We start from the raw sequence: 25353 nt of genomic DNA on the forward strand, positions 1-25353 counted from the left end.
TTAGATTGTTCCAAAAGGCTAGTTATGGGACTTCGGCTTTTGTAGCAGTCACCGGGGGAGGAGAGGTTGGGTGGGTGAATATGCAGCTGCTAAGAGCTCTCCCACAAAGCCGCCTGCAGAATGAAGCCGAATGATGGTTCTGGGGAGAGGTGGAAGCGTGGCAAGGCAAGAGCAAGGTGATCTTCTGAGCTCACTCTTGGCTGTAGTGTAGAGAAAGGATTCACGTCAAAGCCAACATAAGGCAGTGTTGGAGGTGCTACCCCACCTTCCAGCAATGGAGCAGCTATATCTAGTAACGTTCTTCATGTGTCCTCTGCATATTCCCACTCTTACGGAGGCACCAACTGGTGCAACTTGCCCGGAGGAACCTTCTGGTAGTAGTGCCTTTTAAAGTGCTCACATGCCCTTCTTCATCGTGTTTGAACACGTTTTGAGGAAGTGGCCACAAAAGGAGGCGTAGTATCGGGCGCAGCTTCAGTTCCTTCCAACTCCAGCAGTGACAGGGTGTTGACCTCCCTGGATCACAAGGATCTATAGCAATAGATAAAATGCCTTCTCTTTTGTTAGATTAGTTGATGTTTATAGCTAACTTAAGAGCATGATACTTACTTGCTACCAACATCATGGTGGAGCTGAATGTCAAGAAGCATGCATTTTAAAGGTGTCATGCTCAGCCGTCTTCCTGGCTTCCAGCATTCATGTTCGGTGCCTGAAATGCTTAGGAGAGAAGTGGTCTCTTTCTGCAGTGTGCTATGTGCAGCACACTTGCTCCTTGGGCCTCTAAAGAGAGACATAAGAACGGCCATACTAGGTCAGACTAATGGTCCATCTAGCCCAGTATCCTGTCTTTCAAGTATGGCCAATGCCAGGTGCTTCAGAGGGAATGAACAGAACAGGTAATCATCAAGTGATCCATCCCATCAGCCATTCCCAGCTTCTGGCAAACAGCAATCCCTGCCCACTCTGGCTAATAGCCATTCATGCACCTATCTTCCATAAACTCATCTAGTTCTTTTTTTAACTTGGTCGTAGTCTTGGCCTTCACAACATCCTCTGGCAAGGAGTTCCACAGATTGATTGTGCATTGTGTGAAGAAATACTTCCTTTTGTTTGTTTTAAACCTGCTGCCTATTAATTTTATTTGGTGACCCCCTAGTTTGTGTATGAGAAGGAATAAATAACACTTCCTTTTTTACTTTCTCCACATCACATCAGTCAAGATTTTATAGATCTTTTTCATATTCCTCTCCCCCCCCCCCCCTCAGTTGTCTCTTTTCCCAGATGAAAAGTTCCAGTCTTATTAATCTCTCCTCATATGGAAGCTGTTCCATACCCCTCATCATTTTAGCTGCCCTTTTCCAATTCCAATATATATTTTTTGAGATGACGCCACCAGATCTGCACGCAGTATTCAAGATGTGGGTGTACCCTGGGGGTTATAAAGAGGCAATATGATACAGACTTCAGGGCCTTGGTTACAGTAGGACTTGTCAACCAATCCTGTAGAATTACATGCAGCTAGAGGATCCATGGGGAAGGATAGGAGACCCAAATCAGCTCTGAATACTTCTGGATCCAAGAAGGCTTTAACTGTAAAGGCCCTGGCCTCTGCACAGAGCTCCAGTTCCAAGTTGGCTGACCTTGTGGTTTCCAAATCTTCCAATCCCAACTCCAAAGATATTGCCTCTAAACGAGCTGGTTGCAGCTAAGGAACATAAAGCTCAAGAGAGACTACCAGAACCAAGCACTTCAGTTATGAGGGAAAGGAAGGCCACTTTGAAGAATATCTTAAATAGTTCTTAGGACCACTAGGAGTTCAGAGTGGATCCGAGACCTAAAGATACAACAACGCTAGATCATTCTAAGGGGATTGATCCAAGAGAGACCAGTGAAATCCAGTATGTTTACTACTAAGGTTCCTAATTCTACAGTTATGGCATGGGTTCATGCATCTCATTTTTCCAAGAACAAGAGACTGAGCCAAGAGCTTGACTGGGATAGACCTCTAGAGACCATTTCCGTACCACCTAAGACTCCAGCTGGTTCTCAGAAAGACTCTCACCATTTTCCATTCTCCAGATCCCAACTTCAGTCATATCTCCTATGGTTTCACTATTGGATCTGCATTTGAGAGGAGCCAGATCCAATAATGGCATCCAAGGATCAATAGTTTTCCCTGAAATAGGTCTGTCTTCTGGCGTGGACACCCTGAGACGGTCTAAGCAGGAACCATTTGATTTGATGCCAGAATGGGGTAATTAACAGGATTGGCACATGCCACCATGGATGCTTTGGCCCTATTGGCCAACCCCTACTTATCCATAACATACAAGAAGGTCTGACTCTGGTTGCAGAACAGCTCCCACCTAAATCTATGGGTCTGAGATGTTCTGATCAGAGATGCTCAGAACCGGCAGCTCTAGAATGCTCTCCTATCTTGGTACAAGATATGCTTCCTGAGGAGGGAGAAGAAACATCCCTTCCAGTTGATTTTCAACAACAGAACATTAAGCTACAGGGTGATTCATCTTCAGATGAAAATGTAGGTGGTATCTTGAGCATCTTCTTTGGAAGATGCAATTCAGTTCCACAGATTAATGGATAGGACGATGTCAACTTTAAAATTGCCATCAGTAGCTTTGGAAGAAGCTACCTACTCAGTGTATAGAAGGAAATTCTAGAAATTCAATCCCCATCCTTTTGTTCTTATAGCCTGTTCCACTACAGTGATTGCTGTGTCTGTAGTATGTGCTAGACATGTCTCCCTTGTTGACCTATGTAGACCTGCCACATGGAGTTCAGTTCATGGAACACTGCATTACATTTGGCAGCCAGATCCGATGCACAGTTTGTCAGGGCAGTTCTTCAATCATTATTTAATTAGGACTTCATGTCCCCACTCTTCCTCCCCATCTTTAGTGTTCTGCTCGCCAAACTGTCCAAAGAGTGGGAATGTACAGAGGACACTCTAAAAAGAAATGAAGGTTAGTTACTCGTGACCAGAGTTCTTAAAGATTGACTCTGCATATTCATCTCCCCTGCCCATTTTCCCTGCTTCTGTGGAGTCCTGATTCAAAGGTACCTCGGGATTTTCCTTTTGCAGGAGAAGGAACCGAGGCAATGGCCTGGCCACACCCTCAGAATGTGTTCAGACACTAAGGGGAGGGGCAGGAAGGATGCCTGAGTGCTCTAACAGGCACTGCTATCAGAAAGGTCCACTGCCCAAGCACATCCTCTAAGAATGTGCATATGCAAAGTCCATCTGGAAGAACTCCAGTTACAATGAAGTAACCTTCCTTTCTCAGTAAGAAAACTCTCCTGTGTGAGTTTGATTAATGAAGTACCAAAATTCTGCTGTGTGAAAATTGGAGAGTGACACTTCCAGGTTAGCCTGGCCTAGGCCATGCCCCCTTTTACATCCAAGTCACCACTATAACTTAAATCTTAGTGGGTTTCTGAGATTTAAGCTAGCTGCTTCGTTTGTTAAAGAAATAGGCACAGGCTTCTCACTCTTAGGTTTTAAGCTCGACCCCAGCTTGTTTAGCTAAGAGTTTTGAAAGACCGCACGCACCCCAAATCAGCTGATGGAACAGTTTGAGCCTGCTATATTAGTGGTATAGTTTCATGATGCCTTTGGCTGTCAGTTACTATCACCGCTGACCTGCTCCCTCTGGTGGTTACTGTGATTATCATTTGCTTTATCCTGGGGAAGCATTTTATTGTATGCACCCACCTGCCTTTTTTGCAAACTTAGTGATACATTGGACAACAACCCAACTTTCACTTCAGAGGAATTAACAGTTGAAGGTGTCAGTGGACTGAACTGCTTACAAGGCTGAATCAGAAGAGTCTATCCGCTGTGGCCCAAAGGCAGCCCTCTAAAGCATGTAGTTTTCAGGTTTCTGGTTAGTTTCTCACTAAACCTTTGAGACCCAGGAGTGAGAAACTTGAGACTTCCAAAGGAACAGAATTGCAAAGTGATAGTCCCTTATTAATGACATTGCCTGTAAAGCATTACAGCTTTGCAAAACAAGCCAAAAACCCTGATACATAGAGACTATAGAAATACATGCAAGCAGATCTATCTTACATGGAACTGTCTGGATACGAACAAGTATCTCTAATCCTATTCCTCTGCAATAGGAAAAGAATGGGAATCAGTGTGGTGTTGTAATGTTTCAGTACCAATGACTATTTTCAGAAGTGTCTTTGCTATCTAAAAGTCCATTGGTGTAAATAGATTTATTAAGGAAACAATTTATATATGGGTGATTTCCACAGTCCATTTGGTGCATTTATTCATTACTTATTTTTTGCAATGTAACTATAGTATCCATTTTCATTGTTGTACCAATTCTTTTCCCATTTCTTTCTTACTAGGCACAACCTTTAAATCCTGTGGAAAAGATGGGATAAAGATCACCCATTATGGTGCAAATTTTTATCCAGTAGAAGTGAATCTTGTGGCACTGCCATTTGGAATGTATACAGCTGGCCTTTGCACTTCCTGCATATGTTGGGTGTTTATATGAAAGACTAGTGTTATGGAGGAATGTAACTCTTATTGTAAATAATTGTATTTGCCAAAACTGGTTTAAGAACATGCTGCTGGAAGCATTTTCCTCTGTTCCATCTTGTAGTGTTGGTATAATCTGCTCTTTTTTGGTCTAGTGTATGTACTGATTTTAAAATTATAATGTGAAAATCAGATTGATGATTTTCTAAAAGATGCTCTAGTTTAGCCAGCAATTATGGGTTTGACATGGGACAGTCAAATTCTCTGGTCTGTTTTTATGCAGGAGGTCAGACTAAAATATCATAATGATTCCTTCCAATCTTTATATCTGTGAATCTATTAAAAGTAATTTTTCCCTTATTCCATGACATTTTTCCATTGGGTGTGGTTCTGATCAAACAAATGCCTCTCAGTGTTTTACCTGTAAGTAATAGAATCCTTGAGGTCCAAAAATTAGCTGAACCAAAGGGATTTCCAAGGGGACTACAGTTTTTATATTACAACAGCATCTAGAGGTCTCAATCAAGATCAGGACCCTATTATGAGATAGTAAAAGTCAGCCCCTGCTTCAGAATTTGTTGTCCTTGTTGACACACAATAGATGTGGGAAACTGGCATGTGAGGAGGAAGTGGTAAGAGCGTGTTTTTTACAAAGACTGGCAATCTGCCTCTTTTTTCTGTCTGGAAGTTAAGCCATTCTAAACCCATTCCTTATATACTGCATTTCCAGTTGCTGTTGGGATTATTGAAGTGAATATCTGTCTTATTTGACTTCACTGTGATAACTTTCCATATTTTGTGAACTCCCCTGCACGAGAGGGAATCTAATCTTCAATGGTGTATGTTCAGTAAGACAAAAGAGTAAATTACCTAGCTAACTAATTGTGGCACAGCATTTCTTTCTGGGGTCAGAAAGAATTATGGTCCCCTGTTCTGAAAATGTATATATGTAAGGTTTTTTAGGCCAGCTTGGTTTTAAGAGTAAGATTTGGCTCTCATTTGGCCGTGAAAGCAAATGATGAGATTTCTATTAATACAGATTGTGGGCCTGAACTTGTATGAGGACATCTCTATTTTACACCAAAGCTGAAAACAGTTCATCATTATAAGAGCAACACTTCCCTTCCTCACCCCTTCCCTTCTTGAACAGTAATGCACTTGGCAGCATCCCTGCCTTCCAAAAGAACATAGGGACATGGGATGATCTGTCAGGTCTCCAGCAGAAATCAGAGAGTGGCATCAGGAGAGGTGAGAGAGACCCGCTGTGGCACCTTCTTCCTTGGCCCACTGGACATTGAGTGCCTATCAGGGATTGAAATACCTTGCTTGGGCGATGCAGTGAAGAGGAGGAAGCACTAATAATGAAAGACTTTTGTGGGCTAGGTGGAGAAAGGGGACGTAGTTTTATAACACGCGACTCTGTCTTGAGGGAGGGATGGTTTCAGGGAATCAATCTTTGTAAGACTTGAGCTTCTGACACTTTGCTTATATGTTGTTTAGACTATAAGCTTGCAAAGGCAGAGACCATCTCTTTACTGTGGCTGTAAGGTGGCCAAAACCAAGGGTGTCAGTTCTGCATATAAATACTACCCCTTTTCTTCTCTCTCTCTCCTCCTCCCCCTCCCTCCCCCCCCCCCCCCAAAGTAATGGAGTTTGCTACTAGCTTGAAACCTGGCTCTTGAAACCTTCCAGTACTATAGTTTGTTAGTGTCTGTGCCTATCTTTCTTGAAATGCTCCATTTTGGAAAATGAGCCAATTCTAGAGTAACACTTTAGAGTAACACTGCGTGAACTGCTTTACTCTCATGTGGACAGGACCATTCAACTCCTTAACTAACCTAGCCTGTCTTTCAAAATGGGTCTCTTTGGATGTATTAAAGGAGGACACTGAGGCCTGCTTCTTCACTCCCCTCAGAACTTGGAAAGGAAATGGTTACGGTCAGTACTGAAATGCAAAGTGTGCCTGTCTCCCTATTAAGCTGCTGTTTCCACTTCTAGTTATAGAAGCAAACCCAGTAAGAAGTTTGCTCTAAAAATGCACAGGTTGCTACCTTAAGCCTCAGAATGTCTGATGTGCAATCAGTAATTACTACCCTCAGTCTTTGCAGTTACATGTGGAACAAAATTTTAATGAGTTAAGAAATGTGCCCTCATGGATGTCTGAATATTCATTTTCTGTGTATAGGCATCATAAAGGAACAGTGTAGACTGGAAAAGCAGATCCCCTTTCACCATCTGGCACTGTCTTGTTTAATAAATTCACTAATGTTATAAACTGGTTTGCCTCCGGCCTGGACACAGCTGGTCCCTTGTTGGATTGCGTAGTATCCCATCATCAGCACTGTGGCATCCGAAAAACCCACAAATTTGAGATTAAATTTAAAAAATGAAAATTATTGGTGAAGACAGTTAAAATGGATCAAGGCAAATCTTAGTTTTAAAATGATTATTGCATAGGTAGGAGATAGGTTACTTAGCAAGCCATTGCACATCATGTTTAGCAATAATAAGTTTATAGTTACTCCCTGTACATAAAGGCCTTGAGTGCGAATTTCCTTGCTTTCAAATGTGAGATTTTTAACATGGATTCTTCTCCTGCAATCACTATTCTTGCCTGAAACCATAATTCATGGAATCTCTACCCAATCCAGTGCTAGATGGGATGGAGGATCCTAGATGTAAAAAACAGATGCCATGGTACAGAGAACAAAGTACTGCACTTGCTTCAAGTGGTACACCTGAACATTTGACACATCTTTGAAATGCCTATGTTATTATTATTAGTAACATGCCTGGCACAATGAAATCTGTCACAGGGTGAATGTCTAAAATGGTCACAGACTATAAAGGAATGCAACATGACGGAGAGATTTTAAGAGACCTGAAAACTGAGCGATGTGAGGCTAAAAGGGTGATGTGGAGGTGAATGGGGTAAGAGCCATCAAAAATATAGGGGGATTTTAAATTCCTGTATCTGGACAAGCTTTGCAGAGGTTCAGACTAAATGTGTTATGTAGGCAGTTTCTTGTTTTAATCTCATCCTAATAAATCTTTAGTTGAACGTTAGACTGTTGGGAATTTCACACTAACAGTCCTGGAGAGGAAAAACAACATTAATGGTACAAGAGATAGCAACGGGCAAAGTGTTTGTTTTCTAGCTCACTGAGAATTCTCAGGTGAATGAGCTGATATCAGGCTTGTTCTTTGGAAATCCATGTACCCTTTAAGATGCAGAGTTTGGACAGGAGCTAGTCAAATCTACATTGTCATTTCCTGTTCTGTAAGAGTACAAATGGTCAAAACTTTACAGCCTTACTGTCCATTAGATGGATTTAATCAACTAGGTAGCTTTCTGTTTTTCATGGGCATGATGTTTTAATAATTAGTTACAGATTAGTGTTAGAGTTCAGGGGTGTCTCAAGTTATTTGGGATACCTTGTATTATTACAGGCTAAGAGAGCAGATTCAAATTCAAATTGGAACCCTCCCACCTCCCATGTTTGTCCAAGGGTCAGCATTTTCTGTTCTTCCTCTACAGTGAGTCCAAGTCCTGGATCCCAGACAGCTCACAGCTAGCATCCCGAGTTGCTAATTTTCTGTGAGGATGAGATGCACTCAACATTAGGGGGCAATTGGATTAACCTGTTACAGGGAGGCAGCTGACCGTGCAGTGGCACCATTGGGAGGATGATCTGTAGAGAGATGTCTGAGTGTTGGGGATGAGTAATGAAGAGAGAGCTTGGGTAGCTGACAGGGTTCTGTTGAGAACTCGTCCCAAAGGTGTCTCATTTATTTACACACACAGTGCATTTTTTACCTGTTACAAATAGCATTGAATGTACCTTGTAATCTCCTTAATCATACAGATGTTGCTTTAGGCTGGAGCTTCTTAGCAATTACTAATTAAAGGTTGCATTCAGTATACAGTTATAAGTCCCATTTGCAGAGTAACTAGAAAAAAGTATTAATGGTTATTTCCCAAAAATTGGAATTCTTTCTTTCTAGCCACAGTGGAATCTTTCCAGTATGGATTAAAATTGCAGTAATTTTAGAGTTAAAGGACCATGAAGCTCCACCTTTTTGTCATTTTGACATGGGATATTGGGTTCCCCATAGCTCAGAAATGTTTTACTATTTGTAACTTTGCAAACTGTTGAATATTCTGGAACTAGAAGGGAAAAACTATTTAGGTCTTTCTCTTCCCTCCTCCCCCTCCAAAAAAAAATCCGGTATAGTTATTAACCTTTATAGCCCTACCCTTATCTCCAACCCCTAAAGAATGTTCTAAAAAACTTCTGCTTATACTGTGCTATCATTTTACAGCCACCTTACATGTACATGATACTGTTTGTGCTTCACTCTTCAAAATGGTGTACAGAGTTTAATATAAATCCTGCAGCAACATCTTATGGAGTTCTTGAAGCCCGGTAGGGACTTCTACAGTTCCTAACCAGAACTGGTCAGACTCTGAGTGAATTCCCAGGTTTGCAATAAACTTTTATGCAGTTCCAGGAAACAGGAACCCAATATACGCTAATCAATATAGCTGATGTCTAGCAGATATTCTAGCAGATTTTGTATGGTAGGTATCCCACTATTTTTTTCCTCTTCACTGAAAAACCTAGGAAAGTCCTCATAAAAAACAAACCAAAACCAAAAAAAAAAAAGTTGTAAATACATCAATCCTTGCAGGGACGAAATGCAGATTGACTGTTTTTATAAAATTTGATATTTACAGTAAAATTATCCCTACATTCATCTTTCCTATCCTATGTTTTATCCTTTGCCTTTCATTATGGGAGCACCTTACACAGGTTCTGGCTGCTTTTCACTCCTGATTCTGTGCTATCCCCCCCCCCCTTTCCCTTCAAAAGCAAAATAGCGTTGGAAGATACAATGAAAAAAGGGAAAGGGGAGGCCTTATCATAGGAGATTTTCCCCCTCTCTTCCCTCACCTCCGGCTATGGCTAATATGGATTACAGGGGCAGCAGCAGTGCCCTGTCTGCCAATCAAAAATTCCCTCCCTCACAGGTCTGATAAGCCAGAGGCAGGATCCAGTGGGGGCAGAGCTGCTAAATAGAAGGTAAACACCAGCTGGGGTGAAGAAGATGCATTGGCGGGTGTCTGAGGCCTCTCACTGCAATTATTTCCGATGCCTTCGACTAAGGCCTACATGGAAACTGGCGAAAAGGTGCAGTGCAGCTCAGTGCCGTGCCTAGTCAGGCAGTGTAGCCTAGGGGTTACAGCGGGCACTCCGGGGGAAGGGAGTGGCTCTAGAGGGGTGGACAGGGACCCAGCAGCCGGTTTTCCATCCCTCGCTCTGCCTCTGACGTGCTCTAGGGGAGCCGCTGCCCTACTCTGTGCCTCAGTGTCCCCCTCTGTGCGGGAGCGGAGCGAGGCCGCCTGAACACTGGGGGAGGGCTGGTGTTGGGTGCATGAGGGGCGGGGCTCCGCTGCTTTTAAGGGGCGGGGCCGCTCGCGGGCGCGCTGGGGAAGCGTGTCCGCTCTCAGCCGCCGTCTCTCCCTGCTGTGGCCCCGCCCGCCATATTGTCGCCGCCGCCTCGCAGGCCGAGCCGCTGCCGCCGCCGGCCGGAGATGGGTGAGGGGGGCCGGGGGCGGGTTCGGCTCTGGCCCGGCTGCGGGGGCTCTGAGTCCCGAGCTAGCGACCCCCCGGCGTGATGGGGGAGGGCGGCCTACAGATCCGGAGCCGCTACGGCCGTGAGGCGCCGTGGCCCCCCGCCTTCCCTGAGCCCCCCCGTGGAGTCCCCCTCCTCGGGCCCGCCCTTCCCTCAGCCCCCCATAAATCCCCCCTTTCCCGGGCCCTCTCCGCCTGGGGCCTGGACCCTCGTACAGCCCCGCACATCCCCGGCCCCCCCCCATGCGCGCGGGACCGCCCCCTCCCCCCATGCGCGCGCCCCACCTTGGGCCCAGACCCTCCTCGCATCCCCGTCCGTCCCCCCTGTGCGCCCCTCCGCTCTGTGCGCCCCGTACCCCCCCCCCCCCCCCCGCCTCGGGATGCTGCGCGGGGCCCTCCGCCGCCCCCCGCCCGGCCCCCTTGTGCCCGGCCCCGCCGTGCTCCTCTTCCCTCCCGCTGCCCTGAACTTTCTGTGACCCTGGCCCTGGGCTCTGCCAGGGGCCCTTCGGCGGCGGGTCTTGGGGCCTGGGCCCGCTCTGGCTGCCTGGGGGTGGGGAAGGAAAGGGGGGATGTTACTGGGCCTTTCCTCCCGTCTAGACATCCGCCCGGCTCGTCTGTGGTTTGTCGGCGGGCCCTGCGCTGGGTATTTACTGGAGGCTCTGACACCATCCTCCATTGAGGGGTTTGGCCCCTGAGCTTTAACAGAGTTCTACCTCGTCATTGGCGTCGAAGTTAAAGGGGCTCCTAGGTCCTACCTGGCCATTAAAGGGGGAAATAAAGGCAAAGCAACACAGAGTTTTAAGCAGTCAAAACAAAACAAAAATCCCTCCGCTCTTAATAGCTCAGCTTGTGCTCGTCTACCCAGTGTGATGTCCCCACCTTCTAGAGGCATTGTAGGTGCTTCCAGCCAGGACAGGACTTACATTTTCAGCATAAAAGATCTAGTGAGGGGGGAGGTTGTAAAAATAAAAAATTCAGATTATTGTTGTTTGTATTTTGGTAGGACCTAGGAGCCCCCGGCATGTACCATACAGACGATTCTGCCCCAAAGAGCTTACAGTCTTTATCCATTGGAAAGAAGCAAAAATGGCAGAAGCCCAATTTTTTCTTCTGCAGAGCTTCTCTGAGAGAGGAAGAATGGATTTGTGGTTAAAGGCATAAAACTGGGATTAAGGAGACCTGGGTGATATTTCCGGATAATTGTAACCTTCAGACAAGTCATTTAACTTCTCTGGCCAGATTATCAGAGGTATTTAGGCTCCTAACTTCCATTGATTTCAATTAAATTTAGAACCCAAATACCTTTGAGGATCTGTTTTTTACAGAGTTGTAGTCACATTGGTCCCAGGTAGGGTGACCAGATGCCCCGATTTTATAGGGACAGTCCTAATATTTGGGGGGTTTTCTTATATGGGTGCCTATTACCCTCTGTCCTGATTTTTCACACCCTAGCTCCAGGATATGAGAGAGACAAGGTGGGTGAGGTAATATATTTTATTGGACCATTTACTTTTAGTGAAAGAGACAAGCTTTCAAGCTACACAGAGCTCTTCTTCAGGTCTTTGAGGGTCTGGGCTCCTGTACCTACATTGCCGCATCTGTAAAATAGGGATAACACCATAGGGGTGCTGTGAAGTTAGTCTTTGATGCTTTGAGGTGCTAGAGACGTTTGAAAGTTACCTCCCTACTCCGCTCCAAGTCCATGTGTGTTGTAAATCTTTCCTTTTCAGTTTTAAGGACTGAAGAAATAATCAAACAGTGAGCAGCAGTCAACTTCTCAGGGCAGTCTCCATACCCTTTGTTGTTATGGCAGGGGGAAGGCGAGGCCCTAACCGGACATCCTACTGCCGAAATCCTCTCTGTGAAACTGGGGCTGCTGGGGGCTCTGGGCATTCCACGAGTTCATCGGTCACTGGTGTGCGCTCACGTACCAGGTAATTGTGCGTCCCCTTTATTCTGTTCTGTGTTGTGACAGGTCCTCCTCTTGACAATGAGGCCGATTCATGTTTTCCTATCCCTTATCCTGGCCGTTTTGCCAGTGGTTCAGTGACTGCTGCTGTTGTTGGCATGCTGATGTTGAGTTGCAACAGTCACGCTTCTCCATGTCAACTTCCCTGGAGCAGGTTTTTGTCATTTAAACCAAAGAATGAGGATTGGGAAATGTGGGTTCCGATATGCCCAAGGACTGCCAAGTGCTTGGCATGTGATGCTCAGTTACCTGACAGGAGTGTTCTAAAGCACTTGGAGATCCTTGGGGGCAGGCTATAGACAAGTCCTGTTTGTTGGGTCAGCCATAGCCAGTAGTGTATGGCAGTTGATGCACTTCTGGGGTAGTGGTTGGTTAGGGCAGATGGACAGTCTTCTTTTCTTTCACAAATCTGAAACTGGTCGAATGGTGGCAGCTGAGCCTTGCATGATACGCTTTCACTTTCAACCTGACTTCTGTGGGGAAAGCACAGAGGTGTAGGGGAGGAAAGGGGAAGCGGTGCAGAATGAGAAGGCATGGGAAATCAGCACTTGGATACCCACGTGATGAGCACTTCATAAATACTTTGGATAGAACATCATTGACACCGCAGGTGAATATTCCTTAATATATTCCCTGATTGAGGCCCTAGGCTGAGATGTTTCTTTATATTACTCACTTATATAGCAGTTTATCTCAAGAGGTCCAGAGTTCATATATACACAGCAGTCCTGACATGCATGAGGCCTCCTTAGAGATGGAGGGCGAGCCCTTGTGATGAGCTGGGAGAAGTCTTGGCAGGGAGAGAATCTTGCTCTTACAAAAAGTGCCATTAGATCTCGTGTCCGCACAGAGCCTCTGAGGCCTCATATCGCTGTCGTCTGGACACCTGTCTTATAGAAATGGTGTTTCCAGTTGCAGCTCCAAAGGCTGAAGGGCTAAATCAATCCTGCCAGTTTTGGGAGTTCAGGGATTTCAGAGCTAATGCTCAAAATGCTAAGTTATCCCTTCAGTGACCCACATGAGCCTCTGCATATGTCTACACTGCAATCAGAGGTGTGACTGCAGCATGTGGAGACATACCTGAGCTAGCTTTGATCTAGCTAGCTCCAATGACAATGGCAGTAAAGCCATGGCAGAAGCGATTAGTCCTGAGTACATACCCCAGGTCCTGGATGCCATTGTACAGCTCATGCTACTGCCCACGCTGCTGCAATTTCGTTGCAATTGTTTGAACTAGCTAGATTAAAGTTAGTTTGGGTATCACACCTCTGATTGCACTGTTGACAGACCCTTTGTTTAAACCTTTCAGCCTTCACAGTCTTACATTTTTAAAAAGCTTGGATTGATCCTCTTGTTTCCATTCACTTGATTGGAAGCTCTTCTGACGTCACTATAGCTGTGACTTTTATGGTTCCATATTGGGATTTTTTAATTTGGCATCTAATGCTCTAAAGCCCCTTTGGAAATCAAAGCCCTAATTACTGAGTGGTGTTGCATAGAGATCATTCAGTGGCTGCATCTTGCTTGATTCGCATTTATAGTCTTCTCTTGGGGTAAATGGTTAGTAGCTGGAGTTGCACCCGCGCACTGGAATACAAACCTATGACTAAACCTCATGGTTCCTCTGTGGCTTTAAATAGGCTTGGGGGAAATAAGAAATCTCTTAATTTATTTTATGTACTTGGATTTTATGGCACCAAATCTTTCACAAACACACTTTACACAATGTAAATAAGCAGCATGAGGCAGGAACACTTGCAACTAGCTTAGAAGGCCTGTTGTGCTGCATGGGTACAAGCATTGCTCTCAGACCTTGCTCTGAGCAGGGGAATCAGATGTGGTGGTGCTGCAGACTGGCCTGATCCCAAATATTGTTCTTGCCATACAAACCGAGTGCCATGCCTATATCAGGCAAAAAGATATTGGCACATCATGAGCATGCAACACTGTAGTTCTGTACATTGTCTTGCATCTACATGCATCTTCTAAGCCAGTGGTTCCCAAGCTGTGGCCTAGGGACCAAAAGTGGCCCGCGAGGTCTTTCAAAGTGGCCCACGACTCCCCTCCTGCTGGCTGCAGAAGAGAGCCGCCACCTAAAGACCGAGGTGGAGCGCTTTGCCGCAGGGCTAGAAGACCAGTGCAGGGTCCTTGTTGCAGCCAAGGGGATGGGAGATCAGTGTTCCCCTTCCCCTGGCTATAGCAGGGAACATGGCAAAGTGCTCTGCCTGGGTCCATAGGCGCTGGGGTCCATGGAAGGGGAGCACTGATCTCCTGTCCCCCTGGATGCAGAAGGGACCCACTGCCTAGGGACCCAGGTGAAGCGCACAGGGCTACTGGATGTGTGTGGTTTCCCTGCTGCAGCCAGGGGGACAGGAGATCAGCGGAGCAGCCAGGACCCACCATGCCTGAGGGAGGGGCAAGACTCTAAACATCAGTGCCTTCTGGTTTGGCCTGCACTTAGCTGGTCACCCACTGTGACTTAGCTCGCTGCCAGGCCATGTGCTTCAGTGTGTAGTGACAGTCACTCATCTACACTAGTGCTTTGTTTGTGAGTGTGTGACATACTGTGAGTAATTTGGAGGTGTAAAATAGTGAATGTAAACATGAGCCACAGTAGCATTAAAATGTTTACTTTAAATATGTAGTGATTTGTAGTCCTTAATGGTGTATACGTCAAAACATGTTTATGAGTTGATAAACTGGTGGCCCTTCAGGGTTGTAAAAATGATATTTGTGGCCCTCGAGCCAAAAAGGTTGGGAACCATTGTTCTAAGCATTGGCTGTGTCAGTTCATTGCAGCCTCTGGGTGTAGTGTTCACTCAGGCTGTTCACTTAGCATAGACCCATCCATCCTCTGCAGTCTGAGTGTGGGAGCTAGGGGTGGACATTGTTTTTCTCTCAGCATATCTCAGGGTAGTAACTGGTGGGTTTTGGTTTACCTTGGTAGGAGCGGTTCAGGTACAGGCCTCTCCAGCCCTCCTCTGGCAACCCAGACAGTGGTTCCCCTCCGGCACTGTAAAATCCCAGAGCTACCTGTGGAGAGGAGTGTCTTATTTGAACTTCAGCTCTTCTTCTGCCATCTCATTGCTCTATTTGTCCATTACATCAATATCTACAAAACTGTGTGGTGGTACCCACCCTCCCACCCTCCGTCACACACCTCACTGGTAGGTATCTGGATATGTTTTGCTGTATTCATATAAATCCCTGCCCCCAGCAGGTACCTGCAGTCACACTCCCAGGTTCACAGCTGCTCTCTCCAGATTTCTGGGCTCCCAAAACCCATTCCCTCCCCAACAGGTATCCCTGTTCCTCCTGCTCTTCGACAGCGCTGGGTAGATGCTCTGTTAAGACTGTACTTCAGTCTAGGAGCCAGCAACCAGTTTAGCCCAGCTCTTGTGACAGTTTGTGGTTTCTGGCATTTTTACAGTGCTAGGCAAAACAGCTCACCTTCCTAGCATCCTGTCACTGTAGGGAGCATAGGGGCATGTATTGTTCACCAAGAAGTGATATAACAAACACTGAACACAGAAAATTTGTATTTAAATTGAACGTACAAGCCACCTGGCTCTTACCAACTCTTACTTTGAATTTTTCTCTAATGTTAAGAATCATGAAGATCTGGGATTCCAGCCCAACTCTGACTTTCCTTTTCAGAATAAAGTTGATCCTCTTAAATTTAATCCTTGGTGGAGTGGGGAGAAAGCAAGCAGCAAACAGGAGAGTTGATGAGCACAGGTGGGAATCCAAAATGTTAAGAGAAGAAGCCTCTTTCATGACTGGAACAAACCATGGCTCCACTTGGCTGGTAGCTCTGGGCTCAGGTGTGGAGCTCTCCCATGGCTTCAGATGCATTGTTCAGGGAATTCTGCACTGTGGCCACCTTGGTCCATAATACAAAAGTACGGCTTATTGTGACTATAGGTCCCAGCAGGCAATGCTCCATCTTTATTTGAGTAGGTTGGCCACATTGCATCCTAGGACTTAGTCTCTAGAGGCTGCACGTCTTTGTTAAAGACTAAGGTGGCTATAATCAGATCCACTTTGTGCAAACTAGACGTGGCTCTCGCACCTCTGGTAAATTGTCAAGTGATTCTCATTTGAGCATCTGGCACTGTGCACACTTGGCATTTGCCTGATAATCCAGGAGGAGAGAGGTAGGAGTGGCATGGGTAATGTGCCCATCACCCCTGGGCTCTCTGCTGCCTGTAGCAAAATGGAAGAGTTTCCTTTTTGTCATTGCAGAACTTTCATCTCATTGACTTCAACGTTCTGACAGTGACAACAATCGTCCTAGCACGCAGGCTGATCGGTGCCATTGTGAAAGAGGTAAAGCCCTAGCCAGAAGTTAGAACTGTTCCCTCCTTCCCAACGTTCTTCTTCAAGTGCTTGCTCATGTCCATTCCGCTATAGGTGTGTGCACGCCTGTGGGCACAATTACCCGGAACTTTTTTCTCCTTAGCAGATCCCGTAGGGCCAGTTCCGGTGCCCCCTGAAGCCCCGTGCACATGCCGCGGTATATGAGGCGCTGCCGGCCCTACGCCTCCTCAGTTCCTTCTTTCCGCCCAGTTGCTGAAACTAGCCTTGCTCCTCAGCAAGTACTATTCCCCTTGTTTGGACTTGTTTGATATTCTAAGTTAGCTTTATTTAGTTAAGTAAAGTGTTGTTAAGAGTAGTTAGAGATAAGGCAAGTCCCTGCAGGGACTTCCAGGGCCAGCCTGGTCCCGGAGCTTCAAGCCATGTGCCTCCTGCCGGAAGACTTTCCCGCTCAGCGACCGCGACGACTGCTGCCTCAAGTGCTTGGAGGAAGCCCACAGAAAAGAGAACTGCAAGATCTGCAGGGCTTTCAAACCGAGGACTCAAAAGGACCAAGAAATGTGGTTGAAAGCCCTGTTGATGGAGGCAGCACTCCGGAACCATCAGTAAAGCAACAGTTCCTGTAGGACCTGTATAATAGTGGCTACAGAAATATCTGCAGATGCTCTTGTCTAAGCACTGAGAGTGCAGTATGCTCTCAAAGGGCTGTGCTGACTGGAAGTGATGTAACTGAGGATATAAGATTCTTAGAATGGAATGATAAATTTAAAAGCAAAAACTAGATGATAGATAGTACCTGGAGACTTCCTGTGATGTTTCAGGAGCTTGAACATAGGGTGAAGTTTGAATGTACTGGAAGCTGAATGTAAAATCAACTGTCCCTTTTAAACTTCAGCCTTTTTCCTGCTCTATTCTAAAGGGTTTTGTACTGACTGCAACATAAAACCTAGATGTGGTTTCCTATTGGAAAATTGATTTATAGGGCTGTCTTTCAATCCATTACTCATATGAGTTTCACGGTATTTATGTATATTTGATGGTTACTGAGTTCCTGTCTTGTTTCGGACTGTAGTGAGTTTGCTTTATCCTTACTAAAGAATGATGTTTGGCTTCTTTCACCTTCCCTTCCTCCATAGTTACTCCAGCTTCCTGCAGAGAGGAAGCTGAATAACCCAACCGTTTATATTTATAGTTGGATTTGGCTCACTTCAGAGGCTTGCTGTATTAAATTGGATCCTAGAGTTTTTTCTTCCCACTGTGTTTAGGAAAGCAATCTGCTCCTTGCTTGAGCAGCCTTTTAGGCTGCAGACAGGTGACACACCAGGGCTAGACAAGAAACCACAGGAGCTCTCCTCTCTCCCTGTGAAATGGGAAGTGTATTTGAAATCTGTGCACAAGGTTCAGCTGCTTGATCTTGGAGAGTCCAAATGCAGATTCTGATCTAACTAGGCCTCTCTCATTTGGCTGCAGCCACATAGCACCGAGAGGTCACTTCCCCTCCATTACTGTGCGGGGCTGGTTTTGTGGGACTGAGTATAACTCGTTCACTAGTTGTGCTACTAGTTTTCCTGTTTGCTTTCCAGAAGGAGGGTAACTTGTCTAACTCCTGCCATGCTCGTTCTCATCTGCAGGCTTCACAAAGTGGTAAAGTCTCCCTGCCACGCTCCATTTTCCTTGTGATTACTCGGTTTGCGGTCCTCACAGGGACAGGCTGGAGCCTGTGCCGGTCAATAATTCACCTCTTCAGAACCTATTCGTTCCTCAATCTCTTGTTCCTGTGTTACCCGTAAGTACCTCTCTTCTCCCATCTGTGTTTAGATGATGAATTTCTAAAGCTGCCTCTCCAATCAAATGCTGTTATTCAAAGGCCATGTGGGGCAAGATGTGGCTTGAAAATAAATAAGCGCTGGACTTCCTTGCAACAGAACTTAACCTTTCACTCTCTTGGTAGATCATAAAGTCTGTGTTAGGTTAGATCTCTTGGGTGCTAGGTGTATGTCTGTCCCATTCTATTTTAATGGCCTGTCCAGTGTAGGAGTTAACCATAGTTTTCATATTGCCCTGGGTTTCATAAAAGGACTGTCCACTGTGAGACTTCTCATGCTGTACAAATAATCTATTTCTCACACTTGTCCTTGGCTGTTCAGTTTCCAGAGCTTCCCACTGCCTTGTGTCAGTCCATAAATGTCTCGTGCAAGATGGGTAGAACCAAACACTGTTTCCCTGCCACTTGTTGACCAAATCTGAGGAACCAGGTTCTATTTCTAGGCAGACAGCAGAATCTTTCAGGGAGGGGAACGTAGCTGCCGGAACAGTGTCCAGTAATATCACGAGCAAGCAATATTAACATTGATCAGGCACCTTTGGCGATACACATCCAAAATCTACAGGGCATATTATGTGGACCGAATTGTGTCCCTCTAGCTTCCAATAAATACATGGGCAATGTAATGTGGCTGTATCCCTCTAGCTCTCCTGTTCTAGAGGCTGTGTGGGAAGTGGTTCTCATGATCCTAAACACCATTCATAAGGGGATGTTGGGTGCTAATGTTTCTCCACTGTCGGGCAAGACAGTCAGACTGGGGGGGAACCAGGGAAGATGATATTACAGCCTTCTTGCCCATGTGCTTTCCAGGTTCGGCATGTACATTCCTTTTCTCCAGCTGAACTGTGACTTTCGGAAGACGGGCCTCTTCTCCCAGGTGGCTACCATTGGTCCCCGAGAGACAGGGGAAGTGAGCTCCAGGGGTAAAGACTACCTGACAGTTCTAAAGGAGACCTGGAAGCAGCATACTAAGCAAATGTATGGCACAGAGACCATGCCCACCCATGCATGCTGTCTCTCGCCAGACCTGATCCGCAACGAGGTTGAGTACTTGAAGATGGACTTCAACTGGAGGATGAAAGAGGTGCTGGTCAGCTCCATGCTCAGTGCCTATTATGTGGCCTTTGTGCCTGTGTGGTTTGTGAAGGTGAGTGCCATGCCCCTCATGTGCTCACTGCTCCAGCAGGAGAGTATGTGCTTCATGTAATTCCTCCCACTAATGGGACGAGCGGGGCAGTTTTGTTTGAGTCACTAGCAAAATCGGACACTTGGCCTGTGGGAAACGGGTGCGGCCATAACATGGTTGGTCCTCACCCGATGTATGGAAGGTGGGTGCAGTGAGTCTAAGGGCTGGTCTACACACACATTCCACACAAACTCCTGTGTGGGCACACTTAAATTAATTTACACCTGGCTTATATGGATTAGTTTAATTCTGATTATCCTTTGATGTGGTTAGTCTTGTGCAGCAGAAGGGGTCTGAATGTTGAAATGCTTATGAGAAAAGTTTGAATTTAACTTCTAATACAATACAAAATCCTACCATGTGTTTCAGCCATTGAACTCTGATTATCTTGAGTTACACAATCTTCTGTATTGTCATTCATGGCAAAGTGTCATGTGCTTGTTCCATCTATTAGGGTGAAACTGGTTTCTTTCATGGAGTTGCAGAATTTCTTCTTTGGTTATGGCCAAGCCAGCTTTTCGTGAACTGTTAATCTCTTGTGGGGACAGATCCAAGACGAATAAAACTGACTTTCTTTTCTTTCCCACCTCTCTTACTTGGATGAATATAGAATGAGACCAGAGACTTTAGGGACCTATTGTAATCTGCCATGACCTCTGGCTTCATGGCAGTCAGTTCTGCAAGCCATGGAACTGGAGCCATGCTCTAAAAGTACAGGGTTCCTGCCATTTGAGCTAAAGGAGAATCATTGCTGGCTTCTAGCTGTATGGGATCTATGAGAAGTAGTGACTCTCACTGTAGAGTATTGCAGCATAAGTGTCAGTTGTGCAACTAACACTCACTCACTGTTCCCTTTATATATCGGAAAGTGAGTGTTGCCCGAATAGGACCCCTTCATCCAGCTGCTCCTAGATTTCACATCTGAAGTGTCCTGAAGTTAAACCTTTTCTTCTGTTGGCCAATTACCACTGTATGCAGGGGTGGTACAGCTGCAGCCCTGCTCTGCCTCTGATTTCTCTAGCAGGATTAAGTGCTGCAGTGACGAGGCATGGGTTCGCTTGAGTGCCGCATGTTCTGACTCTGCTTCCTTGGGTCAGGTTGTCCAAATGCATTTTCACACTCCCCACAGAACACCCAGTACTATGACAAACGGTGGTCCTGTGAGCTGTTCCTACTGGTGTCCATAAGTACGTCTGTGATTCTGATGCAGCATCTCTTGCCTGCCCGCTACTGTGACCTCCTCCACAAAGCTGCGGCGCACCTGGGCTGCTGGCAGAAGGTTGATCCGGCCCTATGCTCCAATGTGCTACAGCATCAGTAAGCACCTCTCCCACTGTCTAGCACTGACTAGTTTGTTCTCTGTTGTATGCTGGCTCTTGTCATGCTGGGGTGGGGAGCTCATCTCCCAGGCAGCTATTCGCCTGAGGGAGAGATTTCTCCATTCAATTCAGCAACAGGAAAAATGAAACAAGAGTTGCTCCGTGTGGCTGCTCACCAGTGTGACGCTGAATGGGCTTGATCTACCCCATCCACTACAAAATGCTGTGAGCAAACCTCTGATTCGTTGGTAAGCCGTGATGGTGGCTACTAAATACTGATGTAGTGGTACGGTTCAGTGAGCCAAGTTCTGCCGTCACAAAGGACCACAACTCACTATCTTAGCAGATAGTTACAAGAGTCCTTAGTGAGGGACTCAAGGGTTAGGACAGCTGGTGGTTGCATTGGTGTAGCCCCCCAGCTAAGGGGGAATGCCATTAACTGCACTGCAGAAGCTCTGTGTGGAGCCATGGCCAGCTGTCATGTGACTGATCCTGTCATTCTGGAGGTGGGACTAAGGAAGCTGGTTTCTCTTGCAGGTGGACAGAAGAATGCATGTGGCCACAGGGGGTGCTGGTGAAACACAGCAAGAACGTGTACAAAGCTGTGGGCCATTACAATGTGGCTGTGCCATCTGATGTCTCACACTTCCGCTTTCACGTAAGCTGGTGTTGGTCCTTGATTCGATTTATTTGGAGCACAGAGGTGCCTAGACGGGATCAGGGCCCCATTGTCTGTGGTGCTGCACAAGCACCTAAAGAGCTTAGTCTAAATCGGGTCGGCAGTCTATGGCACTGGTGACCAAAGGTGGCACATACGACCATTTTGAGCGGCACGCCACTTCTGGCCCCAAAGCAGGGCTGCACTGTGGCCGCTCCTCCCTTCCGGCCCTGCCCCCTGCCACATGGCAGGCAGGTGCCAGAAGGATAGGAGGCTGAGGGGCTGGCTCAGCGTGCCACTGGCCCTGGCCAGGAGCCGCACGGCTGCCACTCTTCTCCCTCCCCCGCCCCCCAAACTGCTGGGCCCATGGGGGAGAGGGACGGTCACCAGGGATGTCAATGGGGGCTGGATCCTCAGAGGAGGGCCCATCCGGTACCCCCTCCCCCCAGGTACGCCACTGCCGCAGCAGGGGACAGGAGAGGGAGAGCAGGAAACTGGCCTGCAGCTCCCCACTCTCCTCCCGTCGCCGCCTATTATCCTGGCCAGGGCGCTGGGCCCACGGCACGTGGGAGAGGGGCAGGGGGAAGAGTTGGCACCCCCCTTCCAAAAGGTTGCCGACCCCTGGTCTAAATAGATGAGACAGACAAAGTTGGAAGGCAAGCAGGCATAGAGAGGCGAAAGCAGGGCTGTGACAGAGCCAGGAATAACCCCTGGTTTGAGTCTGTGTTGTGCTTGCTTCTTTCCTATCCCGTGCCTGTCCTGAACACTAGCAATGGGCTGGCTTTCGGAAAAGCACCTCTAGGCACTTGACCTGGGGATCAGAGCAGGGGATATGCTGCAGGGCCTCTGGAGGTGAAATCTTAGAGCGTTAGCTCATTTTCCTGATGTGTTCCATATTTTCTGTAGAGCGCTGTAGGCAGAACTGTGACTCCTGTGCAGCACCTTACCCTGGACTCTTTGTTCTCTAGTTCTTTTTCAGCAAACCGCTGAGGATCTTGAACATTTTAATTCTGCTGGAAGGAGCAGTCATCTTCTACCAGCTCTACTCACTGATCTCGTCAGAGAAATGGCACCAGACCATCTCGCTGGCTCTGATCCTCTTCAGCAATTATTACGCCTTCTTCAAGCTGCTGCGTGACCGGCTGGTACTGGGAAAAGCTTACTCATACTCTGCCAGTAGAGACTCGGAGCAGAAGTTCAATTAAAACGCACTGCTGCTCAGCTTATATTACAAAAAAACCTTAAAAAAAAAAAATACCACAAACAACCTCAGAGCTTTGTATTTTTGTTACCACTGCTTTTTTCTTTGATAACTGATGTAATTAAATGGAAAAAACATATTTTTGTACTCCCAACAGCTGTTCGTGTGTTTGTTATGTAGCAGGATCAAACAATAAGCCTTCCACACCCTATCTGTACTCAGAGAGAATCTCTGTATTAACAAATGATTCTGAACCTCTGTTCTTGACAGGTGCAAATGTTGTTTATCTGTGGGGGAGGACGATGTAGGCAGGGATCTGGCTGGGGAGTAAGTGTGGAATGACTAGATCAGTGTGGTCATGTTTAAAAGCTGCTTGTTGGTTGGGAGCAGTAGAGCCTATAAGGCCTTGTCTACAGGAGGAGGTTGTGCTGACTCAGAGAAAGGGGCATGGCCCTTTGTGTGGACACTTATTTTAGTTTGAGTACTGTGATTTACTGTGATTTAGCTTAAACCAAAATAAATGCCCATAGAAGGGGATTGTGCCACTTTACGTCATCTATTTAGAACCAGGTTATTTGGATCAGTGAAAATTTCTTGTCTCTTCGGTCTTGACTACACCATCTGGTTTAAAAATCGTATTTTAAAAACCAGCAAAACCTGCTTTCCCTCCTGGTAACTGACACTCCCAAAGATGATTAAAGTTAGGCTATGTTTGCCCTGCAAGCATCCACTGGTGAAGCTGTGTTGGTCAGGAGTGTGAAGAGAAGTGACCCCTGATGACATCCATTGGCGACAGCTGTGCTGGCCAAACTGCTGTTACACATACTGTACAGTGGTACAAAGTGTGGCTTTGCTGGTATTGCTGCAGCCACAGGAGGAATGCTTTGCTGCTGTTGCATACCAGTAAAGCACTCCTAATGTGGATGTAGCGTTGGGGGAAATTAACCCTCTACCTTTCCTGTCTCTGCCTTTACCTTTGGGGCTGGGTTTACACTGCAGTTCAAACAAACCTGGCCAGATTTACTCGGTGTGTCTCATGAACATTGCAGCCTTGTTCTTGGAGAGTTTTCCGTGTGGCCAGTCTTTGCAGGGGGTGGGTTGGAAACAATGCAGTCTAAACCAAAAACGAATATTTTACAAAATGGAAATATTCGGGGTTTAGACATTTTTAATCAAATTTTATACTGGATGCCCTGACTGGCCTCTGAAAGGAGAGTTACTGGGTGGGAGGGAAAGGTTCTGTAAAGCTCCAAAGGGTTTAAATATAAAGCACTAGTGGATGTAGCTCTAGAACCTGCTGGGATGCCTGTGCATTTCTAACTGGCTCATTGCTGTCAGTTTATATTGTGAGAGTCACACTTTTAAACTTCATATGTTTACCATCTAGCAAGGACAGCTGGTGGAGACACTGTTTTCAATAAATGCCTAAATATGTTTTTGGAACAGGTTAAGGGATTGATTAAAGACATTTTGTAAGTACCTGTGATCTGGGGTAATCTATAATTCAAGCAACTCTCCTACTGTTTGGCAATTTCTAAAAAAACCTCCTTAAGCAGCTGACTTTAAAGTATTCTTTGCAAGGCAAACCATGTGGAAGTTATGAGGGATGTAAACTAAGCTTTGAAACTGCTCCCTCTCATGACCCCAGTCATTTAAAAGTGACCTGCAAGGGAAAGATAAATGGCACTTGTGTCCTTTTTGTGGGTTTTTTTAACCACGTGCTTTCCCCCTCCCCTTGCTTTATTTATTTATTCCCCTGTACTAGAAGTTCAGGTCTTGCCTAGGCTGGAGTCTTCTGTGGTATTGGAGAACTAGTGCAACAAACGACATCACAGAAGTAAAATTGGTGTGACTGGGCAGGGGTGAGATTGTTGGTCTCTTTCTGATAGTAGCTATTTATTTAGCTGCAGTACCCGATCCTTTAGTGAAGGGAAAGCCCTGCCCTTTCACGGAAGGTATTCACAAACCTTGGGAGCTAGAGGTCTTCATGAGAAGACCAGCTTTGGCATTCCTGCTTTGAAAATGAAAAGCAAGGAGTCTATTTTTTTTTTAAATCCAGTCCTTATCCAGCATAAAGAAGCAAAACATAAAAAAAAAAGAAGGCATAATCTCATCTTTAACATACTGTTGGCTGCTTACCTTTAAAAACAGGCCAAAGGGGCTGTCCCAAAGGCCGAAAATAAAAAGTTGTGTGAAGCCACTAGAATTCTGCTGACGGTTTAGCCTTGCAGATGTGTGAAAAGACTTTCTTTGACCCAGATCCCTGCCAGCGGGGTGCTCCAGCTGTGGGCATTAGTGGGCAGGAGAGAGCTCAGTGAGTGATGGCTGACTGGCATCATTCTGTCAAACCCAGCCAGCTCCTCAGCTCAAGACTGGGGCTGGCTACAGTCAGGAGCAGGGAAAAGTGATGGAGGCCCTGAGAACGGCCTGGAAGAAAGTGAGGTGGGGAGAGCTGCTGTGTAAGGAGGAAGAAAAAAGGTGGGGGATGGAGGGAGGGGGCATCTCCAGAAAGTCGAACCAGCCAGTGCTGCAGCCTGGAGGGAGAATGGGCCAGGGGCTGGAACAGACCAAGACGAGGCAGATCCAGTTCAGACACTTCCCCAGAACAGCCTCCGCGGGAGCGGCTACACAGGAGGGCGTCACCGCTGACCTGAGTAACTACAGAGGGGGCAGCAACTGGAGGCCATGACACCTACCCCGTAATGAGGGCAGGCCCCCCTCCCTGG

General features: G+C 46.4%; 1 protein-coding gene across 5 annotated transcripts; it reads left to right on the forward strand.

Annotated features, from left to right (window-relative positions):
- Positions 1-10006: 10006 nt before the first annotated feature.
- Positions 10007-22781, forward strand: TMEM39B (transmembrane protein 39B). Of its 5 annotated transcripts, none has more exons than XM_067533812.1 (9): positions 10007-10116; positions 11883-12086; positions 15069-15288; positions 16367-16450; positions 18070-18224; positions 19074-19410; positions 20579-20766; positions 21306-21426; positions 22395-22781. In XM_067533812.1, exons 2-9 carry the CDS (start codon positions 11959-11961, stop codon positions 22629-22631), a joined length of 1470 nt encoding a protein of 489 aa, XP_067389913.1. In that variant the 5' UTR covers positions 10007-10116; positions 11883-11958; the 3' UTR covers positions 22632-22781. The 5 variants fall into 5 exon arrangements, with proteins under 5 accessions (XP_067389913.1, XP_067389915.1, XP_067389914.1 ...); XM_067533814.1 differs by having other exon boundaries at positions 10020-10116; positions 11966-12086; XM_067533813.1 differs by lacking the exon at positions 10007-10116 and adding an exon at positions 10775-11401.
- The last annotated feature ends 2572 nt before the right edge of the window (positions 22782-25353 follow it).

This window comes from Emydura macquarii, unplaced genomic scaffold, assembly GCF_026122565.2.
Source record: "Emydura macquarii macquarii isolate MOO-44397 ecotype Brisbane River unplaced genomic scaffold, CSIRO-AGI_Emac_v2 contig_3348, whole genome shotgun sequence".
Classification (NCBI taxonomy): domain Eukaryota; kingdom Metazoa; phylum Chordata; order Testudines; family Chelidae; genus Emydura; species Emydura macquarii.